Source organism: Dendrobates tinctorius, unplaced genomic scaffold (genome assembly GCF_039654945.1).
Source record: "Dendrobates tinctorius isolate UK_male_01 unplaced genomic scaffold, ASM3965494v1 ptg000005l, whole genome shotgun sequence".
Lineage (NCBI taxonomy): Eukaryota > Metazoa > Chordata > Amphibia > Anura > Dendrobatidae > Dendrobates > Dendrobates tinctorius.
Genome location: NW_027361673.1, coordinates 18,170,781 through 18,192,878, shown reverse-complemented (window position 1 = coordinate 18,192,878; position 22,098 = coordinate 18,170,781). Strand labels below are relative to the sequence as shown.

Genomic DNA, 22,098 nt, shown 5'->3' with positions numbered 1-22,098 from the left:
GGAACTCCGGTATGGAAGTTAGGGTAAATCCCTCAGCGCTCTGATTCTCACCCCAGGCTTCTATTAAAGGGATCATGGGTATGGAAGTCAGGGCCATTCCACTGAGCGCTCTGGTTCTGACCCCAGGCTGATGGAATGATGTGGAATTTAGGGGTAGTTGTCCGGTAGCTCTGGCTGACTGGATGATGTGGCATATTAGGGGTAGTAGTCCGGTGGCTATGGCTGACGGGACGATGTGGGATATTAAGGGTAGTAGTCCGGTAGCTCTGGCTGACGGGCTGATGTGGGATATTATAGTGAATGTGGCTATGCAGAGTGGGCGGGGCTCTACACTCAGAGAGAGATACACTAGATTAAGGCCCAATGCTATCGCATCGGGAGGAAAGGACCCTTTCTCTCACTCACGCCGTCATCGCCGCTGCTCCACGATCGGCATCGGCACGATCCCCGACATCATCTTCCGCCGGCGCCATCCTGGATCCAGACGTCGTCCACGCCGGCGACGCCATCTTGAGTATCGCGGGATTTCGCCGATCCAAGATGGCGTCGCCGGCGTGGACGACATCGGGATCCAAGATGACGCCGGCGGAAGAAGATGTCGGGGATCGTGGAGCATCGGCGATAACGGAGTGAGTACGAGAGACGGAGTGAGAGAAAGGGTCGTATGTGGAGTGAAAGAGGGGGGGGACGTGAGTGGAGATGGTGAAAGGTGAGAGGAGTGTGTGTTGAGGGTTAACATGGCAAGAGGTGTGTGTGGTGGATGTGACGTCACCAAGTCACAACCGGACGGAAGCTGCTTGGCGCACTTATTAATATATATATATGTGTGTGTGTGTGTATGTGTGTGTGTGTGTATATATATATATATATATATATATATATATATATATATATATATATATATATATATATATATATATATATATATATTATAGCATAGCTCAAAGTGTGTGTATGTCCGGGATAGGCATCTGCACCGTCGCAGCTACAGCCACTAAATTTGGCACAGTCACACGTCTGGACCCCGAGAGCGTCCTAAGCTATGTTGTGAGGCGAAATTTTAACCCTGCGCTTTCCAATTCGCCAAACAATTTTGCCCCTATCTACATACTGGGGGAAAAAGTGTGTGTGCGTCAAGCCCAGCCCCTCATTATGATGTCACAATGGTTGCCATGGCGACGCTGATGTCGTCATAGGTTGCAAGCCCCGCCGCTCATTATGATGTCATAATGGTTGACTATGAGATGGAGGATATGTACGATGGGTATATGGGCACGGGACTATGGGATGGAGGATATGTATGACGGGTATATGGGCACTGGACTATGGGATGGAGGATAATTATAATTTGTTATAACTAACCACAGTTAGTTACTATGCCCGGGCAGCACCGGGCTCTTCAGCTAGTCTAATATATAAAGCTCAAAGTGTGTGTGTGTGTGTCCGTCCGGTATACGCATCCGCACCGTCGCAGCTACAGCCACAAAATTTGGCACAGTCACACGTCTGGACCCCGAGAGCGTCCTAAGCTATGTTGTGAGGCGACATTTTAACCCCGCGCGTTCCAATTCACCAAACAATTTTGCCCCTATCTACATACTGGGGAAACAGTGTGTGCGTATCAAGCCCTGCCCCTGATGTCACAATGGTTGCCATGGCGACACTGATGTCGTCATAGGTTGCAAGCCCCGCCGCTCATTATGATGTCATAATGGTTGACTATGGGATGGAGGATGTGTGATGGGTATATGGGCACTGGACTATGGGATAGAGGATATGTATGACAGGTATATGGGCACGGGACTATGGCATGGAGGATGTGTGATGGGCATATGGGCACTGGACTATGGGATGGAGGATATGTATGACGGGTATATGGGCACGGCACTATGGGATGGTGAATATGTATGATGGATATATGGGCATGGACTATGGGATGAAGGATGTGTGATGGGTATATGGGCACGGGCCTATGGGATGGAGGATATGTATAAATGGTATATGGGCACGGGCCTATGGGATGGTGGATATGAATGATGGGTATATGGGCACAGGACTATGGGATGGAGGATAGTTATAACAAATTATAATTAACAGATGACACACAGGTATACACTATATACAGGAGGAGATGACACACAGGTATACACTATATTCAGGATAAGATGACACACAGGTATACACTATATACAGGAGGAGATGAGATACAGCAACAATTTATGTGCAATATAATCGTTATAATTTGTTATAACCGTAGTTGGTTACTATGCCCGGGCAGCGCTGGGCACATCAGCTGGTCCTTTTTAAAATGTGGAGCCCAAAACTGGATCCCATATTCTAGATGTGACCTCACCAGTGATTTATAGAGAGGCAACAATACATTGGCATCTCAGGATTTTATCCATTTTTATACACCCTAAAATCTTGTTTGCATTTGCAGCTGCTACTTGACATTGAGTACTGCTTCTCTAAACCAGATACCCAAGTCCTTCTCCTGTTCTGTAGACTCGCGTATACTTCCATTTAAACTGAAACCTTAAAGCACCACTCACCACTCCAATGTTGTTTTTTTTTTTTTTGTTTTTTTTAATTTGAGTCTCAGGGTTGTTTTCTAATGTATTATTGCTATTATTTTTGTAATTATTCAGCTTTGTGCAGAACCAAGCATGGGGGAAAGTGACAAAGTGAACAAAGCTTTCAGTGCTTTCCGTGAGATTTCTATTGAGCGAGACAATCTAAAAAAGAAACTGAGCGCAATGGTAAGTGTTCTCATCCCCACTACCTTGTGATGTTGGCTTCACCTTGTACATGGGCTTTTTATGTACAGTTGTGGCCAAAAGTATTGACACCCCTGCAATTCTGTCAGATACTCAGTTTCTTCCTGAAAATGATTGCAAACACAAATTCTTTGGTATTTATTATCTTCATTTAATTTGTCTTAAATGAAAAAACACAAAAGAGAGTGAAGCAAAAAGCAAAACATTGATCATTTCACACAAAACTCCAAAAATGGGCTAAACAAAAGTATTGGCACCCTCAGCCTAATACTTGGTTGCACAACCTTTAGCCAAAATAACTGCGACCAACCGCTTCCGGTAACCATCAATGAGTTTCTTACAATGCTCTGCTGGAATTTTAGACCATTCTTCTTTGGCAAACTGCTCCAGGTCCCTGATATTTGAAGGGTGCCTTCTCCAAACTGCCATTTTTAGATCTCTCCACAGGTATTCTATGGGATTCAGGTCTGGACTCATTGCTGGCCACCTTAGAAGCGTCCAGTGCTTTCTCTCAAACCATTTTCTAGTGCTTTTTGAAGTGTGTTTTGGGTCATTGTCCTGCTGGAAGACACATGACCTCTGAGGGAGACCCAGCTTTCTCACACTGGGCCCTACATTATGCTGCAAAATTTGTTGGTTGTCTTCAGACTTCATAATGCCATGCACACAGTCAAGCAGTCCACTGCCAGAGGCAGCAAAGCAACCCCAAAACATCAGGGAACCTCCGCCATGTTTGACTGTAGGGACCGTGTTCTTTTCTTTGAATGCCTCTTTTTTTCTCCTGTAAACTCTATGTTGATGCCTTTGCCCAAAAAGCTCTACTTTTGTCTAATCTGACCAGAGAACATTCTTCCAAAACGTTTTAAGCTTTTTCAGGTAAGTTTTGGCAAACTCCAGCCTGGCTTTTTTATGTCTCGGGGTAAGAAGTGGGGTCTTCCTGGGTCTCCTACCATACAGTCCCTTTTCATTCAGACGCCGACTGATAGTATGGGTTGACACTGTTGTACCCTCGGACTGCAGGGCAGCTTGAACTTGTTTGGATGTTAGTCGAGGTTCTTTATCCAACATGCGCACAATCTTGCGTTGAAATCTCTTGTCAATTTTTCTTTTCCGTCCACATCTAGGGAGGTTAGCCACAGTGCGATGGGCTTTAAACTTCTTGATGACACTACGCACGGTAGACACAGGAACATTCAGGTCTTTGGAGATGGACTTGTAGCCTTGAGATTGCTCATGCTTCCTCACAATTTGGTTTCTCAAGTCCTCAGACAGTTCTTTGGTCTTCTTTCTTTTCTCCATGCTCAATGTGGTACACACAAGGACACAGGACAGAGGTTGAGTCAACTTTAATCCTTGTCAACTGGCTGCAAGTGTGATTTGGTTATTGCCAACACCTGTTAGGTGCCACAGGTAAGTTACAGGTGCTGTTAATTACACAAATTAGAGAAGCCTCACATGATTTTTTGAACAGTGCCAATACTTTTGTCACCCTCTTTTTTTATGTTTGGTGTGGAATTATATCCAATTTGGCTTTAGGACAATTCTTTTTGTGTTTTTTCATTTAAGACAAATTAAATGAAGATAATAATACCAAAGAATTTGTGTTTGCAATCATTTTCAGGAAGAAACTGAGTATTATCTGACAGAATTGCAGGGGTGTCAATACTTTTGGCCACAACTGTATGCATACTCTGTGTGTCTCATAGATTTATGGGTTTGTGTGTGTATTTTTGTTTATGTAGGAGAAAGAGAAAATGGAATTTACAGCTAATTTCAATGAGCAGTTACAGTCAAAAGAAGTGGAGCTGCTGCAAGCGAAATCTGAGCTGGAGACACATCAGGGTAAGCTGCATTACACTGCTGAATGTGTAGGCACTGCATCTTCCATTATCCAGGGCTGTGGAGTCTGAGTCGGTGTCCATTTTGGTGGAATTGAAGTCTGTATAAAATGGATAGACTCCGACTCCTAAAATATAGAATAAATTGAGTGCAGCAGTACAATGCAGAATGTACTGTAAATATTTTCATAATAATTTTGGAAAGTTATGAAATGTCCTATAAATGTCTGTCCTGATCTAAGAATCTTGGCTTTTAGCTGAGATGAATCTGTGCTGCACTTTATGTACATGCTCAGTAGTGAGGCAGGGCTGTGGAGATGAATCTGTGCTGCACTTTATGTACATGCTCAATAGTGAGGCAGTGCTGTGGAGATGAATCTGTGCTGCACTTTATGTACAGGCTCAGTAGTGAGGCAGTGCTGTGGGGATGGATCTGTGCTGCTCTTTATGTACATGCTCAGTAGTGAGGCAGTGCTGTGGGGATGAATCTGTGCTGCACTTTATGTACAGGCTCAGTAGTGAGGCAGGGCTGTGGAGATGGATCTGTGCTGCTCTTTATGTACATGCTCAGTAGTGAGGCAGTGCTGTGGGGATGAATCTGTGCTGCACTTTATGTACAGGCTCAGTAGTGAGGCAGGGCTGTGGGGATGAATCTGTGCTGCACTTTATGTACAGGCTCAGTAGTGAGGCAGGGCTGTGGGGATGAATCTGTGCTGCACTTTATGTACATGCTCAGTAGTGACCAGTGCTGTGGAGATGAATCTGTGCTGCACTTTATGTACATGCCCAGTAGTGAGGCAGTGCTGTGGAGATGAATCTGTGCTGCACTTTATGTACATGCTCAGTAGTGAGGCAGTGCTGTGGAGATGAATCTGTGCTGCACTTTATGTACATGCTCAGTAGTGACCAGTGCTGTGGAGATGAATCTGTGCTGCACTTTATGTACATGCTCAGTAGTGAGGCAGTGCTGTGGAGATGAATCTGTGCTGCACTTTATGTGCATGTTCAGTAGTGAGGCAGTGCTGTGGGGATGAATCTGTGCTGCACTTTATGTGCATGCTCAATAGTGAGGCAGTGCTGTGGAGATGAATCTGTGCTGCACTTTATGTACATGCTCAGTAGTGAGGCAGTGCTGTGGAGATGAATCTGTGCTGCACTTTATGTACAGGCTCAGTAGTGAGGCAGTGCTGTGGAGATGAATCTGTGCTGCACTTTATGTACATGCTCAGTAGTGAGGCAGGGCTGTGGAGATGAATCTGTGCTGCACTTTATGTACATGCTCAGTAGTGAGGCAATGCTGTGGAGATGAATCTGTGCTGCACTTTATGTACATGCTCAGTAGTGAGGCAGTGCTGTGGAGATGAATCTCTGCTGCACTTTATGTACATGCTCAGTAGTGAGGCAGTGCTGTGGAGATGAATCTGTGCTGCACTTTATGTACATGCTCAGTAGTGAGGCAGTGCTGTGGAGATGAATCTGTGCTGCACTTTATGTACATGCTCAGTAGTGAGGCAGTGCTGTGGAGATGAATCTGTGCTGCACTTTATGTACATGCCCAGTAGTGAGGCAGTGCTGTGGAGATGAATCTGTGCTGCACTTTATGTACATGCCCAGTAGTGAGGCAGTGCTGTGGAGATGAATCTGTGCTGCACTTTATGTACATGCCCAGTAGTGAGTCAGTGCTGTGGAGATGAATCTGTACTGCACTTTATGTACAGGCTCAGTAGTGAGGCAGCGCTGTGGAGATGAATCTGTGCTGCACTTTATGTACATGCCCAGTAGTGAGGCAGTGCTGTGGAGATGAATCTGTGCTGCACTTTATGTACATGCCCAGTAGTGAGGCAGTGCTGTGGAGATGAATCTGTGCTGCACTTTATGTACATGCTCAGTAGTGAGTCAGTGCTGTGGAGATGAATCTGTGCTGCACTTTATGTACATGCTCAGTAGTGACCAGTGCTGTGGAGATGAATCTGTGCTGCACTTTATGTACATGCTCAGTAGTGAGGCAGTGCTGTGGAGATGAATCTGTGCTGCACTTTATGTGCATGTTCAGTAGTGAGGCAGTGCTGTGGGGATGAATCTGTGCTGCACTTTATGTGCATGCTCAATAGTGAGGCAGTGCTGTGGAGATGAATCTGTGCTGCACTTTATGTACATGCTCAGTAGTGAGGCAGTGCTGTGGAGATGAATCTGTGCTGCACTTTATGTACATGCTCAGTAGTGAGGCAGTGCTGTGGAGATGAATCTGTGCTGCACTTTATGTACAGGCTCAGTAGTGAGGCAGTGCTGTGGAGATGAATCTGTGCTGCACTTTATGTACATGCTCAGTAGTGAGGCAGGGCTGTGGAGATGAATCTGTGCTGCACTTTATGTACATGCTCAGTAGTGAGGCAATGCTGTGGAGATGAATCTGTGCTGCACTTTATGTACATGCTCAGTAGTGAGGCAGTGCTGTGGAGATGAATCTCTGCTGCACTTTATGTACATGCTCAGTAGTGAGGCAGTGCTGTGGAGATGAATCTGTGCTGCACTTTATGTACATGCTCAGTAGTGAGGCAGTGCTGTGGAGATGAATCTGTGCTGCACTTTATGTACATGCTCAGTAGTGAGGCAGTGCTGTGGAGATGAATCTGTGCTGCACTTTATGTACATGCTCAGTAGTGAGGCAGTGCTGTGGAGATGAATCTGTGCTGCTCTTTATGTACATGCTCAGTAGTGAGGCAGTGCTGTGGGGATGAATCTGTGCTGCACTTTATGTACATGCTCAGTAGTGAGGCAGTGCTGTGGAGATGAATCTCTGCTGCACTTTATGTACATGCTCAGTAGTGAGGCAGGGCTGTGGAGATGAATCTGTGCTGCACTTTATGTACATGCTCAGTAGTGAGGCAGGGCTGTGGAGATGAATCTCTGCTGCACTTTATGTACATGCTCAGTAGTGAGGCAGGGCTGTGGAGATGAATCTGTGCTGCACTTTATGTACATGCTCAGTAGTGAGGCAGTGCTGTGGAGATGAATCTGTGCTGCACTTTATGTACATGCTCAGTAGTGAGGCAGTGCTGTGGAGATGAATCTGTGCTGCACTTTATGTACATACTTAGTAGTGAGGCAGTGCTGTGGAGATGAATCTGTGCTGCACTTTATGTACATGCTCAGTAGTGAGGCAGTGCTGTGGAGATGAATCTGTGCTGCTCTTTATGTACATGCTCAGTAGTGAGGCAGTACTGTGGAGATGAATCTGTGCTGCACTTTATGTACATACTTAGTAGTGAGGCAGTGCTGTGGAGATGAATCTGTGCTGCACTTTATGTACATGCTCAGTAGTGAGGCAGGGCTGTGGAGATGAATCTGTGCTGCACTTTATGTACATGCTCAGTAGTGAGGCAGTGCTGTGGAGATGAATCTGTGCTGCACTTTATGTACATGCTCAATAGTGAGGCAGTGCTGTGGAGATGAATCTGTGCTGCACATGGTCAGTAGTGCTGTGCTGTGGTGTGGTGGTCAGTCAGGGAAATTGAGGAGTTGGAGTCGGTGGTTTGGCTTGCCAACTCCACACCTCTACCACATCTCTATATATAAAAATGAATGTGTGTGTATCACCAACCAATCACGAAGCCTCTTCCTTTTCACCAGAGCTGTTCAAAGAAGCTATTTAGCTGCCAGAATCGCCTTTCTTCTGCCCATAGTGAGTGCCCCCTGGTATTTTAGTATTGACCATAAACCTATTTATACATGTAAATGAGATCTCCTCAGATGCGTCAATTTTCTAAACTAAATAAACCCAACTTTTTCAACCTCTCTTCATATTATAGGCCTTCCAACTCTTGTAATAATCTAGTTGCCCATCTTTGAACTGACTCTAACTTCTGAATATCTCTATATATAAAAATGAATGTGTGTATCACCAACCAATCACAAAGCATCTTTCATTCCACCAGAGCTTTTTAAAAGAAGCTGAGCTGTGATTGGTTGCTATGAGCAAGTTTTCCCATTTGACTACACCTCAGCAGACACTGACAGGGTGGGAGAAATCAAGTGTCCCCGGGAACTGAAATGAATCTCCCCCTTCCGTGTCCATATCCCCATCACACATCCTCCACCCCATAGGCACATCTTCCCTCTTAAAGGGATCTCCAGTATGGAGGTTAGGGCAAATCCCTCATCGCTCTGATACTGACGCCAGGCTTCTCTTAAAGGGATCATTGATATGGAAGTCAGGGCAAATCCACTCAGCGCTCTGGTTCTGATGCCAGGCCTCTCTTAAAGGGATCCCCGGTACGGAAGTTAGGACCGTTCCACTCAGCACTATGGTTCTGACCCCAGAGTCTCTTAAAGGGATCATTGGTATGGAAGTTAGGGCAAATCCACTCAGCACACTGGTACTGACCCCAGGACTTTCTTAAAGGGATCATTGGTATGGAAGTCAGGGCAAATCCATCCAGCGCTTTGGTTCTGACCCCAGGCCTCTTAAAGGGATCCCCGGTATGGAAGTCAGGGCAATTACCTTCAAATGCTCTGGTACTGACCCCAGGCTCTCTTGAAGAGATCTCCTGCATGGAAGTTAGGGAAAATCCCTCAGCGCTCTGATTCTGATCCCAGGGTCTCTTAAAGGGATCATTGGTATGCAAGTCAGGGCAAATCCACTCAGCGCTCTGGTTCTGACCCAAGGCCCCTCTTAAAGGGAATCCCCAGTATGAAAGTTAGGGAAAATCCACTCAGCGCTCTGGTTCTGACGCCAGGCTGATGGGATGATGTGGGATATTAGGGGTAGTAGTCCGGTGGCTACGGCTGACGGGATGATGTGGGATATTAGGGATAGTAGTCCGGTAGCTCTGGCTGACGGGACGATGTGGGATATTAGGGATAGTAGTCCGGTAGCTCTGGCTGACGAGATGATGTGGGATATTAGAGTGAATGTGGCTATGCGGAGTGGGCGGGGCTATACACTATAAAGGGATCCCCAGTATGGAAGTTAGGACTGTTCCACTCAGCGCTCTGGTTCTGACTCCAGGCTGACGTGATGATGTGGGATATTAGGGGTAGTAGTCCGGTAGCTCTGGCTGATGGGATGATGTGGGATATTATAGTGAATGTGGCTATGCGGAATGGGCGGGGTTCTACACTCAGCTTTAGATAGATATAGATATCTAATATATAAAGCTCAATGTGTGTGTGTGTATGTATGTGTGTATGATGTCCGGGATTGGCAATTGCACCGTCGTAGCTACAGCCACAAAATTTTGCACAGTCACACGTCTGGACCCCAAGAGCGTCATAGGCTATGCTGTGAGGTGAAGTTTTAACCCCGCGCGTTCCAAGTCGCCAAACAATTTTGCCCCTAGGTACATAATGGGGAAAAAGTGTGTGTATGTATGTGTTGATGTCCGGGATTGGCATGTGCACCGTCGTAGCTACAGCCACAAAATTTTGCACAGTCACACGTCTGGACCCGAGAGCATCATAGGCTATGTTGTGCGAAATTTTAACCCCGCGCGTTCCAATTCACCAAACAATTTTGCCTATTATTCTTATCATTTCTATGGTGTTATCGTCCTTCTGTAAAGCTGTGCCAACACAGACCACGCTCTGATACAGACTGCAGGGGGAGTCCAGTATCACACAGGATAGGAATAGATGCATGGCTCAGCAGTCAGTATCACACAGGATAGGATTAGATACACAGCTCAGCAGTCAGTATCACACAGGATAGGATTAGATGCATGGCTCGGCACACAGTATCACACAGGATAGGATTAGATACACAGCTCGGCACACAGTATCACACAGAATAGTATTAGATAGACGGCTGAGCAGTCAGTAACACACGATGGGATTAGATACACAGCTCAGCAGAAAGAATCACACAGGAGAGGATTAGGTACACAGCTCAGCAGACATCACACAGGATAGGGTTAGATACACAGCTCAGAAACAGGATGTGCCAAAGGAGAGGACATTTTCATTCCAAGAATTCCACTCATTCCATCTGATTTGTTTTTTGATTTTAAAAGCCTCCAGTTTCCAGTTCAAACGAAATAGGATTACATACACGGCTCAGCAGTCAGTATCACACAGGATTAGATACACGGCTCAACAGTCAGTAACACACATGATAGGATTAGGTACACAGCTCAGCAGTCCGTATCACACAGGATAGGGTTAGATACACGGCTCAGCAGACGGTAGCACACAGGATAGGATTAGATACACTGCTCAGCAGTAAGTATCACACAGGAGAGGATTAGGTACACAGATCAGCAGACATTATCACACAGGATAGGGTTAGATACACAACTCAGAAACAGGATGTGCCAAAGGAGAGGACATTTTCATTCCAAGAATTCCACTCATTCCATCTGATTTGTTTTTTGATTTTAAACTCCTCCAGTTTCCAGTTCAACTGCTATTTGCAATGTCCATTAGCAATGCTCAGGGACAGTCCTTGAAAGTAGATAGGATCGATTTGCAATCTCCATGCTTTTCTCATGGTCAACTTTATGTGATCTGTTCAAGAGCTGGAACTGCCAAAAATCTGTTCATCTTTGCACCGAAAGCAAAAACCAAAAATGTTGTTTATCAAAAGGCTCTTGAATGAGTTGAAAATAAAATACTATCAATACTTGGGTTATCTTTTAGTTAATTTGTGTTGCAAATCTGTAGTGTTGAATATATGATGTGAAATGTTTTTATGTGCAATATAATCATTATAATTTGTTATAACTAACCACAGTTGGTTACTATATGCCCAGGCAATGCTGGGCTTTTCAGCTAGTAATCATAATTTGTTATAACTAACCGTAGTTAGTTACTATGCCCGGGCATCGCCGGACTCTTCAGCTAGTCTACAATATAGGTGGACTTTCTCACAATGAATTTAACAGCAAAATAGGGGATTAAAAAGGTTTTACAAGATCTTAGAAAATTTGGTTAGAGGGAGCAATTGTTACATCACTCACCACTCTAGTGCTCACACACAGGCTTTGTGTATTTGGCTGCAATGACAATGTCCAGTCTATCCAGGTGACAGCTAAATCCAGGTAGTTAGGGACTTTCACGGAGCACTGGGGCGGCAGGCGACTTAACATCTGAGTAATGTTTTATTCTTTAATTTATACTATTGCTTATCTATGGATAAATTATATAGTATCTTGGAAAACACCTTGAAAATGCACCTATTGATAGGAGAAATACTTGTAAGCACCAAGCCAGTGTTTTTTTTTTTTTTTGGTTTTTTTTCTCTTTCCAACCCTGGAGTGGCGCTTTAAATATAATCCTGCCCCCCACCCCTGTTCCTACACTCTCTAGTGGCTTTACCAACACTGCTCCATTCCGCGGCACCATGTTGTGCCCATAACTTCTGACTGGCTGGAAGCCAGAAGTTACATCACAAGAGATCAATACAAATCTAAGAGCCAGAATGAGGCTGTCATATAGATGTATTGAAAAGTGACCTCCGACACGCTCCATAAAGCGCTGCAGCTGTCGGCAGGTCATTTTTTGCTGGAAAAAAATGAATGCGGTGGCAGGGGTGTATGAAACTGGACAGGCTTCTTTTAATCCTCAAGCACCACTCCAGCAGTGCAATAAAAAAATGTTTGAGTGGGATTGTTGCGATGTGGAAAGCTATGACTTATCCATAGCTCAGGTGATAACTTGCTGTTTGCTGAGAGCGCCAACAATCACACCGTTTGAATGGAAAGGTGGCCGCATCTGCACATTACCGCTCCCTCTCTACTTTGTGATTGACTTAAATGGATAAGTGCTGTACCATCTGTTAAAGGGAACCTGTCACCCCCCCCCCCCGGCGTTTTTAAGTAAAACAGCCACCTTGTGCAGCACTAATGCTGCATTCTGTCAATGTGGCTCTTTTACTTAACGTCCCTTCCACCGCAGAATTAATAGTTTTTAAAATTGGTCAAAAATACCTGAATTTTGACCGGGGGGCAGGTCTTTCCCCCTCTGACACAGGCACCTCGCGTACATCAATCATTTCTTTCTTCAGTATTTGGCGCCGCCTCCTCAGCTTCTTTTGATATCCTGGCGCCTGCTCTGTACTATATCGTCTTGAGCATGCGCAGTTAGCACTGCCCATTCTCTCATATCACATCCTGGCCTTCCTATCGCGCTGCCAGAGATCCCGCCCCGCAGTCGCTTATGATTTATTCACACTACGGGGCTGGGAATCTTGGGCATGACAGACGCAGAGAACCACTGCGCATGCCCAAGATTCCCAGCCCCACAGTGTGAATAAATCATAAGCGACTGCGGGGCGGGATCTCTGGTCGCACGATAGGAAGGCCAGGATGTGATGTGAGAGCATGGGCAGCGCTAACTGCGCATGGCCAAGAAGATATAGTACAGCGCAGGCGCCACGATTTCAAAAGAAGCTGAGGAGGCGGCGCCAAATACTGAAGAAAGAAATGAGTGATGGATGCGAGGCGTCTGTGTCAGAGGGGGAAAGACCTGCCTCCACGTCAAAATTCAGGTATTTTTGACCAATTTTAAAAACGATCATTTTGCGGTGGAAGGGATGCTAAGTAAAAGAGCCACATTGACAGAATGCAGCATTAGTGCTGAACAAGGTGGCTCTTTTACTTTAAACCGCCTGGGGGGGTGACAGGTTCCCTTTAAGTTAAAGCACCCCTTATAATGGAAAAATGCTCCCACAGACGTCCATGTCCTTTCAATTCCTCATATGCAAACCCTTCCCTTTTGGATTTTTTTTTTTGATTTTGTGGTGTGTATATATATGTATATGTATATATGTGTGTATGTATGTATGTATGTGTATATATATATATATATATAATATATATAATCTCTGGGGGTATTGTCAAGAGCAAGATGTGAGACACCAGACCCAACAATGCACATGAGCTGAAGGATGCTATCAAAGCAACCTGGGCTTCCATAACACCTCAGCAGTGCCACAGGCTGATCGCTTCCATGCCATGCCGCATTGATGTAGTAATTGATGCAAAAGGAGCCCCGACCAAGTATTGAGTGCATTTACTGAACATACATTTCTGTAGGCCAACATTTCAGATTTTAAAATCATTTTTCAAGCTGGTGTTATAAAGTATTCTAATTTACTGATATGACTTTTGGGTTTTCATTGGCTGTAAGCCATAATAATCAACATTAACAGAAATTAACATGTGAAATACATCACTATGTTTGTAATAACTCTATATAATATACAGCTCTGGCAGAAATTAAGAGACCACTGCACAGTTTTATAAAAATCGGCTTCTCTACATGTCTCACAGCCATACCATTCCAGTGTCAGTTGAATTCCAACCAGAGTACACCTCATTCTACTTAATGTCCTTCTGATGGTGATAACCTGAACCAAATCTTATTTAACGAAGGAAAGTATAAAAAAACCCTGCTGTGGGGGTTCACAGTCCTCTTGCGATAGGACAAGCTGGATGGCAAAACAAGTGCTAGTAATATCCCAAAAGTAATAGGAATGAAAAAAATAACTTTTAACCATGCCAAAGGAGTTGAAAAGAAAAGTCTTGAGTGAGGAAAAGAAGGGCTCAATTCTGGCAGTCCATTACAACGAGGTCAAGCAGCAGACATTGGGGACAACAAAGCTACAAGATCGGCAGAGGACGGAAATGACTCCCCACTGACCGGGATGACCGTCATCTTATTCGAATGTCACTCAGCAACCGCAGGATGACATTAAGTGACCTACAAAAGAAATGGCAGCTGGCGTGAAGTACACAGCAAGAACAGTTCGTAACAGGCTCCTAGAGGCAGGGCTCAAGTCATGTAAAGCTAGAAAAAAGCTTTTCATCAGTGAGAAGCAAAGGAGAGCCAGGCTGAAGTTTGCCAAAGACCATAAGGATTGGACCATAGAGGACTGGAGTAAGGTAATCTTCTCTGATGAGTCTAATTTTCAACTTTGCCCAACACCTGATCGTCTAATGATTAGAAGGAAACCTGGAGAGGCGTACAAACCACAGTATCTTGCACCCAATGTGAAATTTTGCGGAAGATCTGTGATGATCTTGAGATGCTTCAGAATGGCTGGAATTGGGCAGATTAATCTTTGCAAAGGACATATGAATCAAGCTGCATACAAGGTTATCCTGGAAAACGGTCAATTCCGTCTGCTCAGGCAATGTTCCCCAATTCTTAGGATTGTTTTTTCCAGCAGGACTATGCGCCATGCCACACAACTAGGACAATCAATGTGTGGATGAAGGACCACCACATCAAATCCCTGTCATGACCAGCCCAATCTCCAGACCTGAACACCATTGAAAACCTCTGGAATGTAATCAAGAGGAAGATGGATTGTCACAAGCCATCAAACAAAGAAGAACTCCTGGTATTTTTGTACCAGAAGTGGCATAAGGTCACCCAAAAGCAGTATGAAAGACTGGTGGAAAGCATGCCAAGACGCATGAAAGCTGTGATTAAAAATTGTAGTTATTCCACAAAATATTGATTTCTGAACTCTTCCTGAGTTAATTCATTAGTATTGTTGTTTCTAAATGATTATGAACTTTGTTTTCTTAGCATTATTTGAGGTCTGCAAGCACTGCATTTTGTTATTTTGACCATTTCTCATTTTCTGAAAATAAATAAAAAATGTATTGCTTGGAAATTTCGAGACGTTGTCAGTAGTTTATAGAAAGAGCAATTTACATTTTACTCAAAAATATACCTATAAATAGAAAAATCAGAAAAACTGAAAATTTTGCAGTGGTCTCTTCATTTTTGCCAGAGCGGTGTGTATGTGTATGTATATGTATGTATATATATATATATATATATATATATATATATATATATATATATTAAAATCTCTTAACCATTTATACCCAGCAATGTTATGCCAGTGTTTATCTACATCCGTGATGGATCAAGATCTGTTCTACCTGTCATGAATCCTCAATATTGATCCGTGATGTGTAAATGGAGGCTCACCTATCAGGTCTCAGTGCACACAGAAACATATAGTGTGGTGAAATGTTTGCACTATTACTGCTATTATTTGTACCTAGGCGACACCCCACAGTGCCGTGGCCTTGTGGATCCTTGTGGTGCAGGCTCTTTACTACTAGGCTGCTTATATAGCCTGAGATGGTACAACCGGAGAGTTATGGGCAGTACAGTAATTTTCCTAATAAAAGGGGTCTCTGCTCAGTACAATGGCTCCTTCTGGATGAATTAACATTTTTCTTTTCTGTAGTGATGAAAAGCTTAAGCACCAGTATTACTGACTGGGAGATTGAAAAGCTGAACAGTGAGCTGAAAATCCGGTCACTGGAGCAAGAAGTGAAATTGCTTCAGGAAGAATGTGGACGTCTCCGAGCGGAACTTGAAAGGACAAAGGTAATTGTCCATACTGAAAACTGTGCAGTGAAAGCTTCACAAACTTCAAAGCTTCAGTGTTCATTGCTCCAGGTATCTGCTCCATACAGAGTAATCGCTCGTAACAATTAGTTTTGGTAAATCTTGCATTCAGGGTTGTACAGTTCTGTCTCTTTGCAGCTGCCACTAAATGGCGTTTACCTCATACTATGTTAGAATTGCGTTCAGTATATGACCCGTATCCCTCTGGTGGGAGCCTTGCTGTTTAAAGGGACACTCCAATTGTATACAAGTTCAGCTGTATATATGAGTAGTCAACATTACAATGTGTACATTAATTCTTTTTAATAATTGTTGCTGCCATTGCTCCATGTCGCATACACATAGTTAAACTGGGAAGTATAAGTGCATATAAGTCATTACATCATGCCTATTGAAATGGATCTATAGCAGAGCTCCTGATTGAGAGGCAAACATTTACATATATTGTTTTCTCCTTCGTCTCATTGGGGGACACAGGTACTGTGGGTGTATGCTACCGCCATCTGGAGGCTGTCACTAAGTAAACAACACAAGGTTAGCTCCTCCTCCACCGCATACACCCTCGCCCCGATTACGGGCGGAAACCAGTTTTATGCTTAGTGTCTTTGGAGGCACACATGTCTGGGTTTCTCCAGACTTTTTTTTTTTTTTTTCTTTTTCTTTCTTTCTCTCTTTTTCCATGAAGATGAGACAGGGGCGACGGACCCTATTGAAAGGGGCCGATCGCCCCAAACCAACAACGGACGAGCACGTGTTGAGTATCGTCTCCATGTATCCTTTCCCGCACCGTGGGACATATCTGGGCCATTTTTTTTTCCCCCCTCTTTGGCTATGAAGATTAGACAGGGGCAACGGATCCTATTGAAAGGGTTCGATTTCCCCAAACCATCAACGGGCGAGCACGTGCGAGTGTCCCTCCACGTATCCTCTCCCGCGACGTGGGACATAATGCCGGACTTAGCCCTGTCCACCCCTAGGTATAGAAACCATGGGCTTGTACAGAGGCACAAGACTAGTCCGTGCAGCCCCCACTGCTCCACCAACGCTAGACGGCGGTGCTGCAAGGTGGCGGACGGTCCCTCTCCTCACCCCTGGAAGGAGGACGGAGCCAGAGTTCCTGCACCGTCCCGGATTTTCCACCCATTTTCCCCCCCTGTACGTGATCGGAAGAAGGCAGACGGCATCAGGAAGATGGCCAGGGAGGGCCCTGCGGCGTCCAGAGGGCCGGAGCCCTTATCTTCAGGCAGAACAGGAGGTGCATGCAGAAGTCCCGGTATAGACCCCCCTCCCCTCCCTTCCCCGGCCTCCCCCCTCCCACAGCACAGTAACGTGGCTGCAGCAGTGGCGGCAGAGCAGACGCCGTGCCTGGGTAAAATGCCAGCCCCGGCCTTGGGATGCGGCGCCCGGCGCGCCACCCCCGTCGCGGGCTGATGTCACAAATCCAGCCCGTGGCTTCGGCTAGTGGTAGGCCGCGGCTGGAAGTCCCGGCGCGACGTCAGTTCCGGCGGCCCGCCCTCCGCAGCCGGGGCGGACGCCGGATAAATTGAGGCCCCGGCTTCGCCTCGGGCTAGGCTGCGACATGAAATAACGGGCGGGCCGCCCGCAGCTGGACTGTGCAGCAGCAGAGGACATGTGGGGGGCACAGAACTGGGTAAGTGCGGTCCCGAAGGGGGCAGGCCACGAACGCAAAGGTGCTCCCTCCTCCCCCCAACCCCTAGCAGGCGTGGAGGCCAGGCGGTTCAATATGGCTGGAAAAGGGAATACGCACACATAACTGTACGTTGCATGCATCGCCTGTAGGGCCTCATTTCTGCGGGCACAGAGCAATAAACTATGCGAAGCCTGTGATTCTGAACGCGCCCAGAAGCCCTCCCCTGCGACTGAGGCCAGGGATCTTAATCCTCCGGAATGGGCCTTATCGCTATCACAGTCTATGGCATCACTTACAAAGGCGATCGAGTCTCTTCACGCCCCGGATAGGGGCAAGGATAGTGTCTCTCTGATCTGGGAGGGTTCCTCCACCTCACAAGAGCCTCCGGCCTGCAGGGGCCGCTCTCATTCCAGGCAGGCGTAAAGAAAGCGAACCCACAGAGCGTCTCCCGGCCCATCCGTTGCCTTGGCATCCGTGAGTTCGGCATCACGCTCCCCTTCACCAGTTGTCGGGAGCGAGCAGAGTTCAGATGATAACTCAGACGAGCCACTGGACCTAGATACCCCGGGGTGTCGGGAAACAATTGACAGCCTCGTCCATGCTGTTAATCAGACTCTGGAGATTGAGGATGATGTCACCTTGGCCTCAGACCATAAGGTATCCTTCAAGCGGACTAAGCGACCACATAGGGTGTTTGGCTCTCACACAGCGTTTGAGGATATAGTGCAGCGTCACAGAGAACGGCCAGATGGGCGTTTCTCGGGCCAGAAGACGATAGAATCGAGATATCCGTTTGTGCCGGAGCTTTTTAAAAAATGGGCGGAGTCCCCAGTAGTGCATCCACCAGTGTCCCGCTTGGCCTCGAAATCCGTGTTATCTGTACCGAGTGGTTCCTCTATCAAAGACCCCACTGATCGGCTCAGAGAGTGGCTCGCTCAGTTTTTGAAGCATCAGGATCAGCACTCTCTCCCTCCTTTGCGGCAACGTGGGTAGCCAAGGCTATGATGTCATGGTCAGTCATTGAACAGGGTCTTGCAGGATTGAGACCTGCCTTCAGAGGTATCGGAGATCGCGAGTCAAACCGCTATGGCTGGTGACTACTTAATCAATGCTTCCTTGGATGCGGCCAATTGTGCAGCACTCGCGGCCGTGAATGCGGTAGCCATTAGGAGGGCCCTATGGTTAAGGACATGGCGGGCCGATTCTATTTCCAAGAAGTCGTTAACTTCCCTGCCTTATCAGGGTGGCCGCCTGTTCGGGGAGAAATTAGACCATCTCATTTCTGATGCTACGGGGGGGAAAAAGCAGCTTCCTCCCGCAACAAAGGGCCAAGCAGCCGTTTCGCCAAGCTCGGGCACGGTTTCGGGCCTTTCGCAACCCCGGGTGGACGGCAGCAGCCAGCTCTGCCGCTCCAGATCGCTCCAACCAGGATAGGGAGCGACAGGTCTCATATAGAGCCAACCCATTGGGGAGAATGCGTGCTCGCCAGCTCAGGACAAGGGGAGCCAGGGTCCTGAAACAGTCAGCCAAATGACTCAGAGAACTGCTCTGCTTTCGCCAGGTCTGGATCACGATAGCACGCGACTCATGGGTGGCGGAACTGATGTCTGCAGGATACAAGATAGAGTTTTTCAAGTTTCCCCCAAAACGATTTTTTCTGTCTCGGCTTCCCAAGGTGGAACCCCGGGCAAGGGCGTTGCTAGGGGCCATCGACTCACTCCAGCGCAACGGTGTCATTGTTCCCGTACCAGAGCACGAGAAAGGGCAGGGTTTTTATTCCAATCTGTTCGCGGTCCCCAAAAAGGGACGGGACAGTCAGGCCGGTTTTGGACCTGAAGCTCCTGAACACCTGAACAAGTTCATCAGGATCAAGCATTTCCGAATGGAATCTCTCCGTTCAGTTATAGCGGCCATGGGCCAAGGGGAATACTTGGCCTCGATCGACATCCAGGATGCCTACCTGCACGTCCCCATTTTTCCTTTGCATCAAAAGTTTCTGCGGTTCGCCATCAATGGCCGACATTTCCAGTTTGCAGCACTGCCCTTCGGGCTCGCCACCGCTCCCAGAGTGTTCACAAAGGTGATGGCAGTCGTGATGGCCGTCTTACACTCTCGAGGCATAGTCGTCTTACCATACTTAGATGACCTCTTGGTGAAGGGCCCCTTGTTTCGGGCATGCGAGGAGAATGTCAACATCACGCTGGATACCCTCTCCTGCTTCGGGTGGTTGGTCAACGGGAAAAAATCATCCCTTGTCCCAGGTCAGAGGATTTCTTTTTTAGGGATGATTTTCGATACCTCCCGAGGGTTGGTAATTCTCCCTCAGGACAAGGCTCTAGCGCTCCGGAAAGGAGTCCAGAAGCTTTTGCAGCCAGTCCCGCACACCATTTGGTTTGGGATGAGAGTGCTAGGGAAGATGGTGGCAGCAATGGAAGCGATTCCGTTTGCCCAATTTCATCTTCGCCCCTTACAGCACGCCCTCTTGTCAGCCTGGGACAAGAACCCGTTCACACTCGATCATCAGTGCCAGCTATCCTCGCAGGTCAGACAGTCACTGGAGTGGTGGACGAGCAGGTCCTCCGTCCTGCAGGGGAAACCCTTTCCCCCAGATCACTGGCTAGTGGTCACAACCGACGCCAGCCTCCTCGGCTGGGGAGTAGTTTTTCACCACCACACCACCCAGGGACGATGGTCGCCCCAGGAGGCACGCCTCCCAATCAACTTGTTTGAAATACGTACGAGCAGTCCGGCTGGCACTGCAACATTTTCAGCAACTTCTAGCAGGACGTTCTGTCCGAATTCAGTCGGACAGCGCCACGGCGGTGGCTTTCGTAAATCATCAAGGGGCAAACGCAGCAGAGCAACCATGCGCGAGGTAGGACACGTGCTTCGCTGGGCCGAGAGGAACCATTCGGTAATATCGGCGGTCCATATCCCAGGCGTCGAAAATTGGGCGGCGGACTTCCTCAGCCGTCAAGGTGTCGCGTCGGGGGAATGTTCTCTGCACCCTGAGGTCTTCCAACTGATTTGCCAACGGTGGGGAACACCGTATGTGGATCTGATGGCCTCCAGGGTGAACGCCAAGGTGCCCATGTTCGTCGCTCGGGACCCGCGAGCGATCGCAGTGGATGCGTTGGTTCTGCCATGGAACCAGTTTCGCCTTCCATACTTGTTTTTCCCGCTGCCATTGCTCCCGAGGGTCATCAAGAAGATCAAAACAGAAGGGGTTCCAGCGATTCTGCTGGCTCCAGACTGGCCCCGCCGAGCATGGTACGCATATCTAGTGCAGCTGCTCGCCGACATCCCTTGGCGACTGCCAGAGCGCCCAGATCTACTGTCCCAGGGCCCGATCTTCCACCCGAACTCTGGGGCCCTGTGTTTGACGGCATGGCCGTTGAATCTTGGATTCTGACCCAGTCTGGATTCAGCCGCAATGTGGTAGCTACAATGATTAGCGCCTGGAGGGCTCCCTCGGCGAGAATTTACCACCATACCTGGAAGGTCTTCTTCACTTGGTGTCGAGACCGTGGTTTTTCTCCACTGACATTTTCAATTCCCAATATCCTAGCCTTTCTTCAGTCAGGCCTAGACTCAGGTTTGGCCCCGAGCTCCCTTAGGAGACAGATATCGGCGTTGTCCATCCTGTTCCAGCGAAGAATTGCTACCAATATGCAGGTGAGGACTTTCATGCAGGGAGTCTCCCACTTGGTATCTCCCTATAGGGCGCCCCTGGACACCTGGGACCTTAATCTGGTCCTGAGTGTTGTGCAGGAAGCTCCTTTCGAACCACTTCAGGAGGTTCCTTTGTCGTACCTTTCCCGGAAGGTAGTCTTTTTGGTAGCCATGCCTAATGGAAGTTGAGTCTTTGAGTTGGCGGCCTTGTCCTGCCGAGCACCGTGTCTCACCTTCCACAAGGATACGTTTTTTGTAGTGTGCGCTCGGGCACACAAAATGCATCCTGTTGCATTTTTTGTGCGTCTGACTTGCCCCAAAAAAACGCATGCGCACGCAATGCGTTTTTTTTAAAGCAAAACACCCATTATAGTCTATGGGTGCGCATACGCTTGCATTGTAATGCGCACGTATGCGTAAAAAAAGAACCAAAACACGCAAAAAAACGCACACAAACGCATGATGCGGTTTTTTTCATGTGTTTGTGTGCGCAAAAAACGCTCCGCAAAAAAAGCAAGGGTGAAAGTAGCCTAATATAGTTAGGTCCATATATATTTGGACAGACAACAATTTTTTTCTAATTTTGGTTCTAGACATTACCACAATGAATTTTAAACAAAACAATTCATATGCAGTTGAAGTTCAGACTTTCAGCTTTCATTTGAGGGTATCCACATTAAAATTGGATGAAGGATTTAGGAGTTTCAGCTCCTTAACATGTGCCACCCTGAAAATGGCAGTCGCCTTGTTACACTGACAGAAAACTGTCCTAGAAGGTTATTAGGATCAG

The 22,098-nt window shown here is 46.9% G+C and overlaps 1 protein-coding gene across 4 annotated transcripts in view; it reads left to right on the top strand.

Annotated features, from left to right (window-relative positions):
- Positions 1 to 22,098, top strand: part of AZI2 (5-azacytidine induced 2) — a 100,848-nt gene that overhangs the window by 62,869 nt on the left and 15,881 nt on the right. For all 4 annotated transcript variants that reach the window (XM_073568583.1, XM_073568571.1, XM_073568577.1 and 1 more), the window contains 3 exons: positions 2,649 to 2,759; positions 4,520 to 4,619; positions 15,822 to 15,964. In XM_073568583.1, the coding sequence (XP_073424684.1) occupies positions 2,649 to 2,759; positions 4,520 to 4,619; positions 15,822 to 15,964 (354 nt within the window). The remainder of the gene's footprint in view (positions 1 to 2,648; positions 2,760 to 4,519; positions 4,620 to 15,821; positions 15,965 to 22,098) is intronic.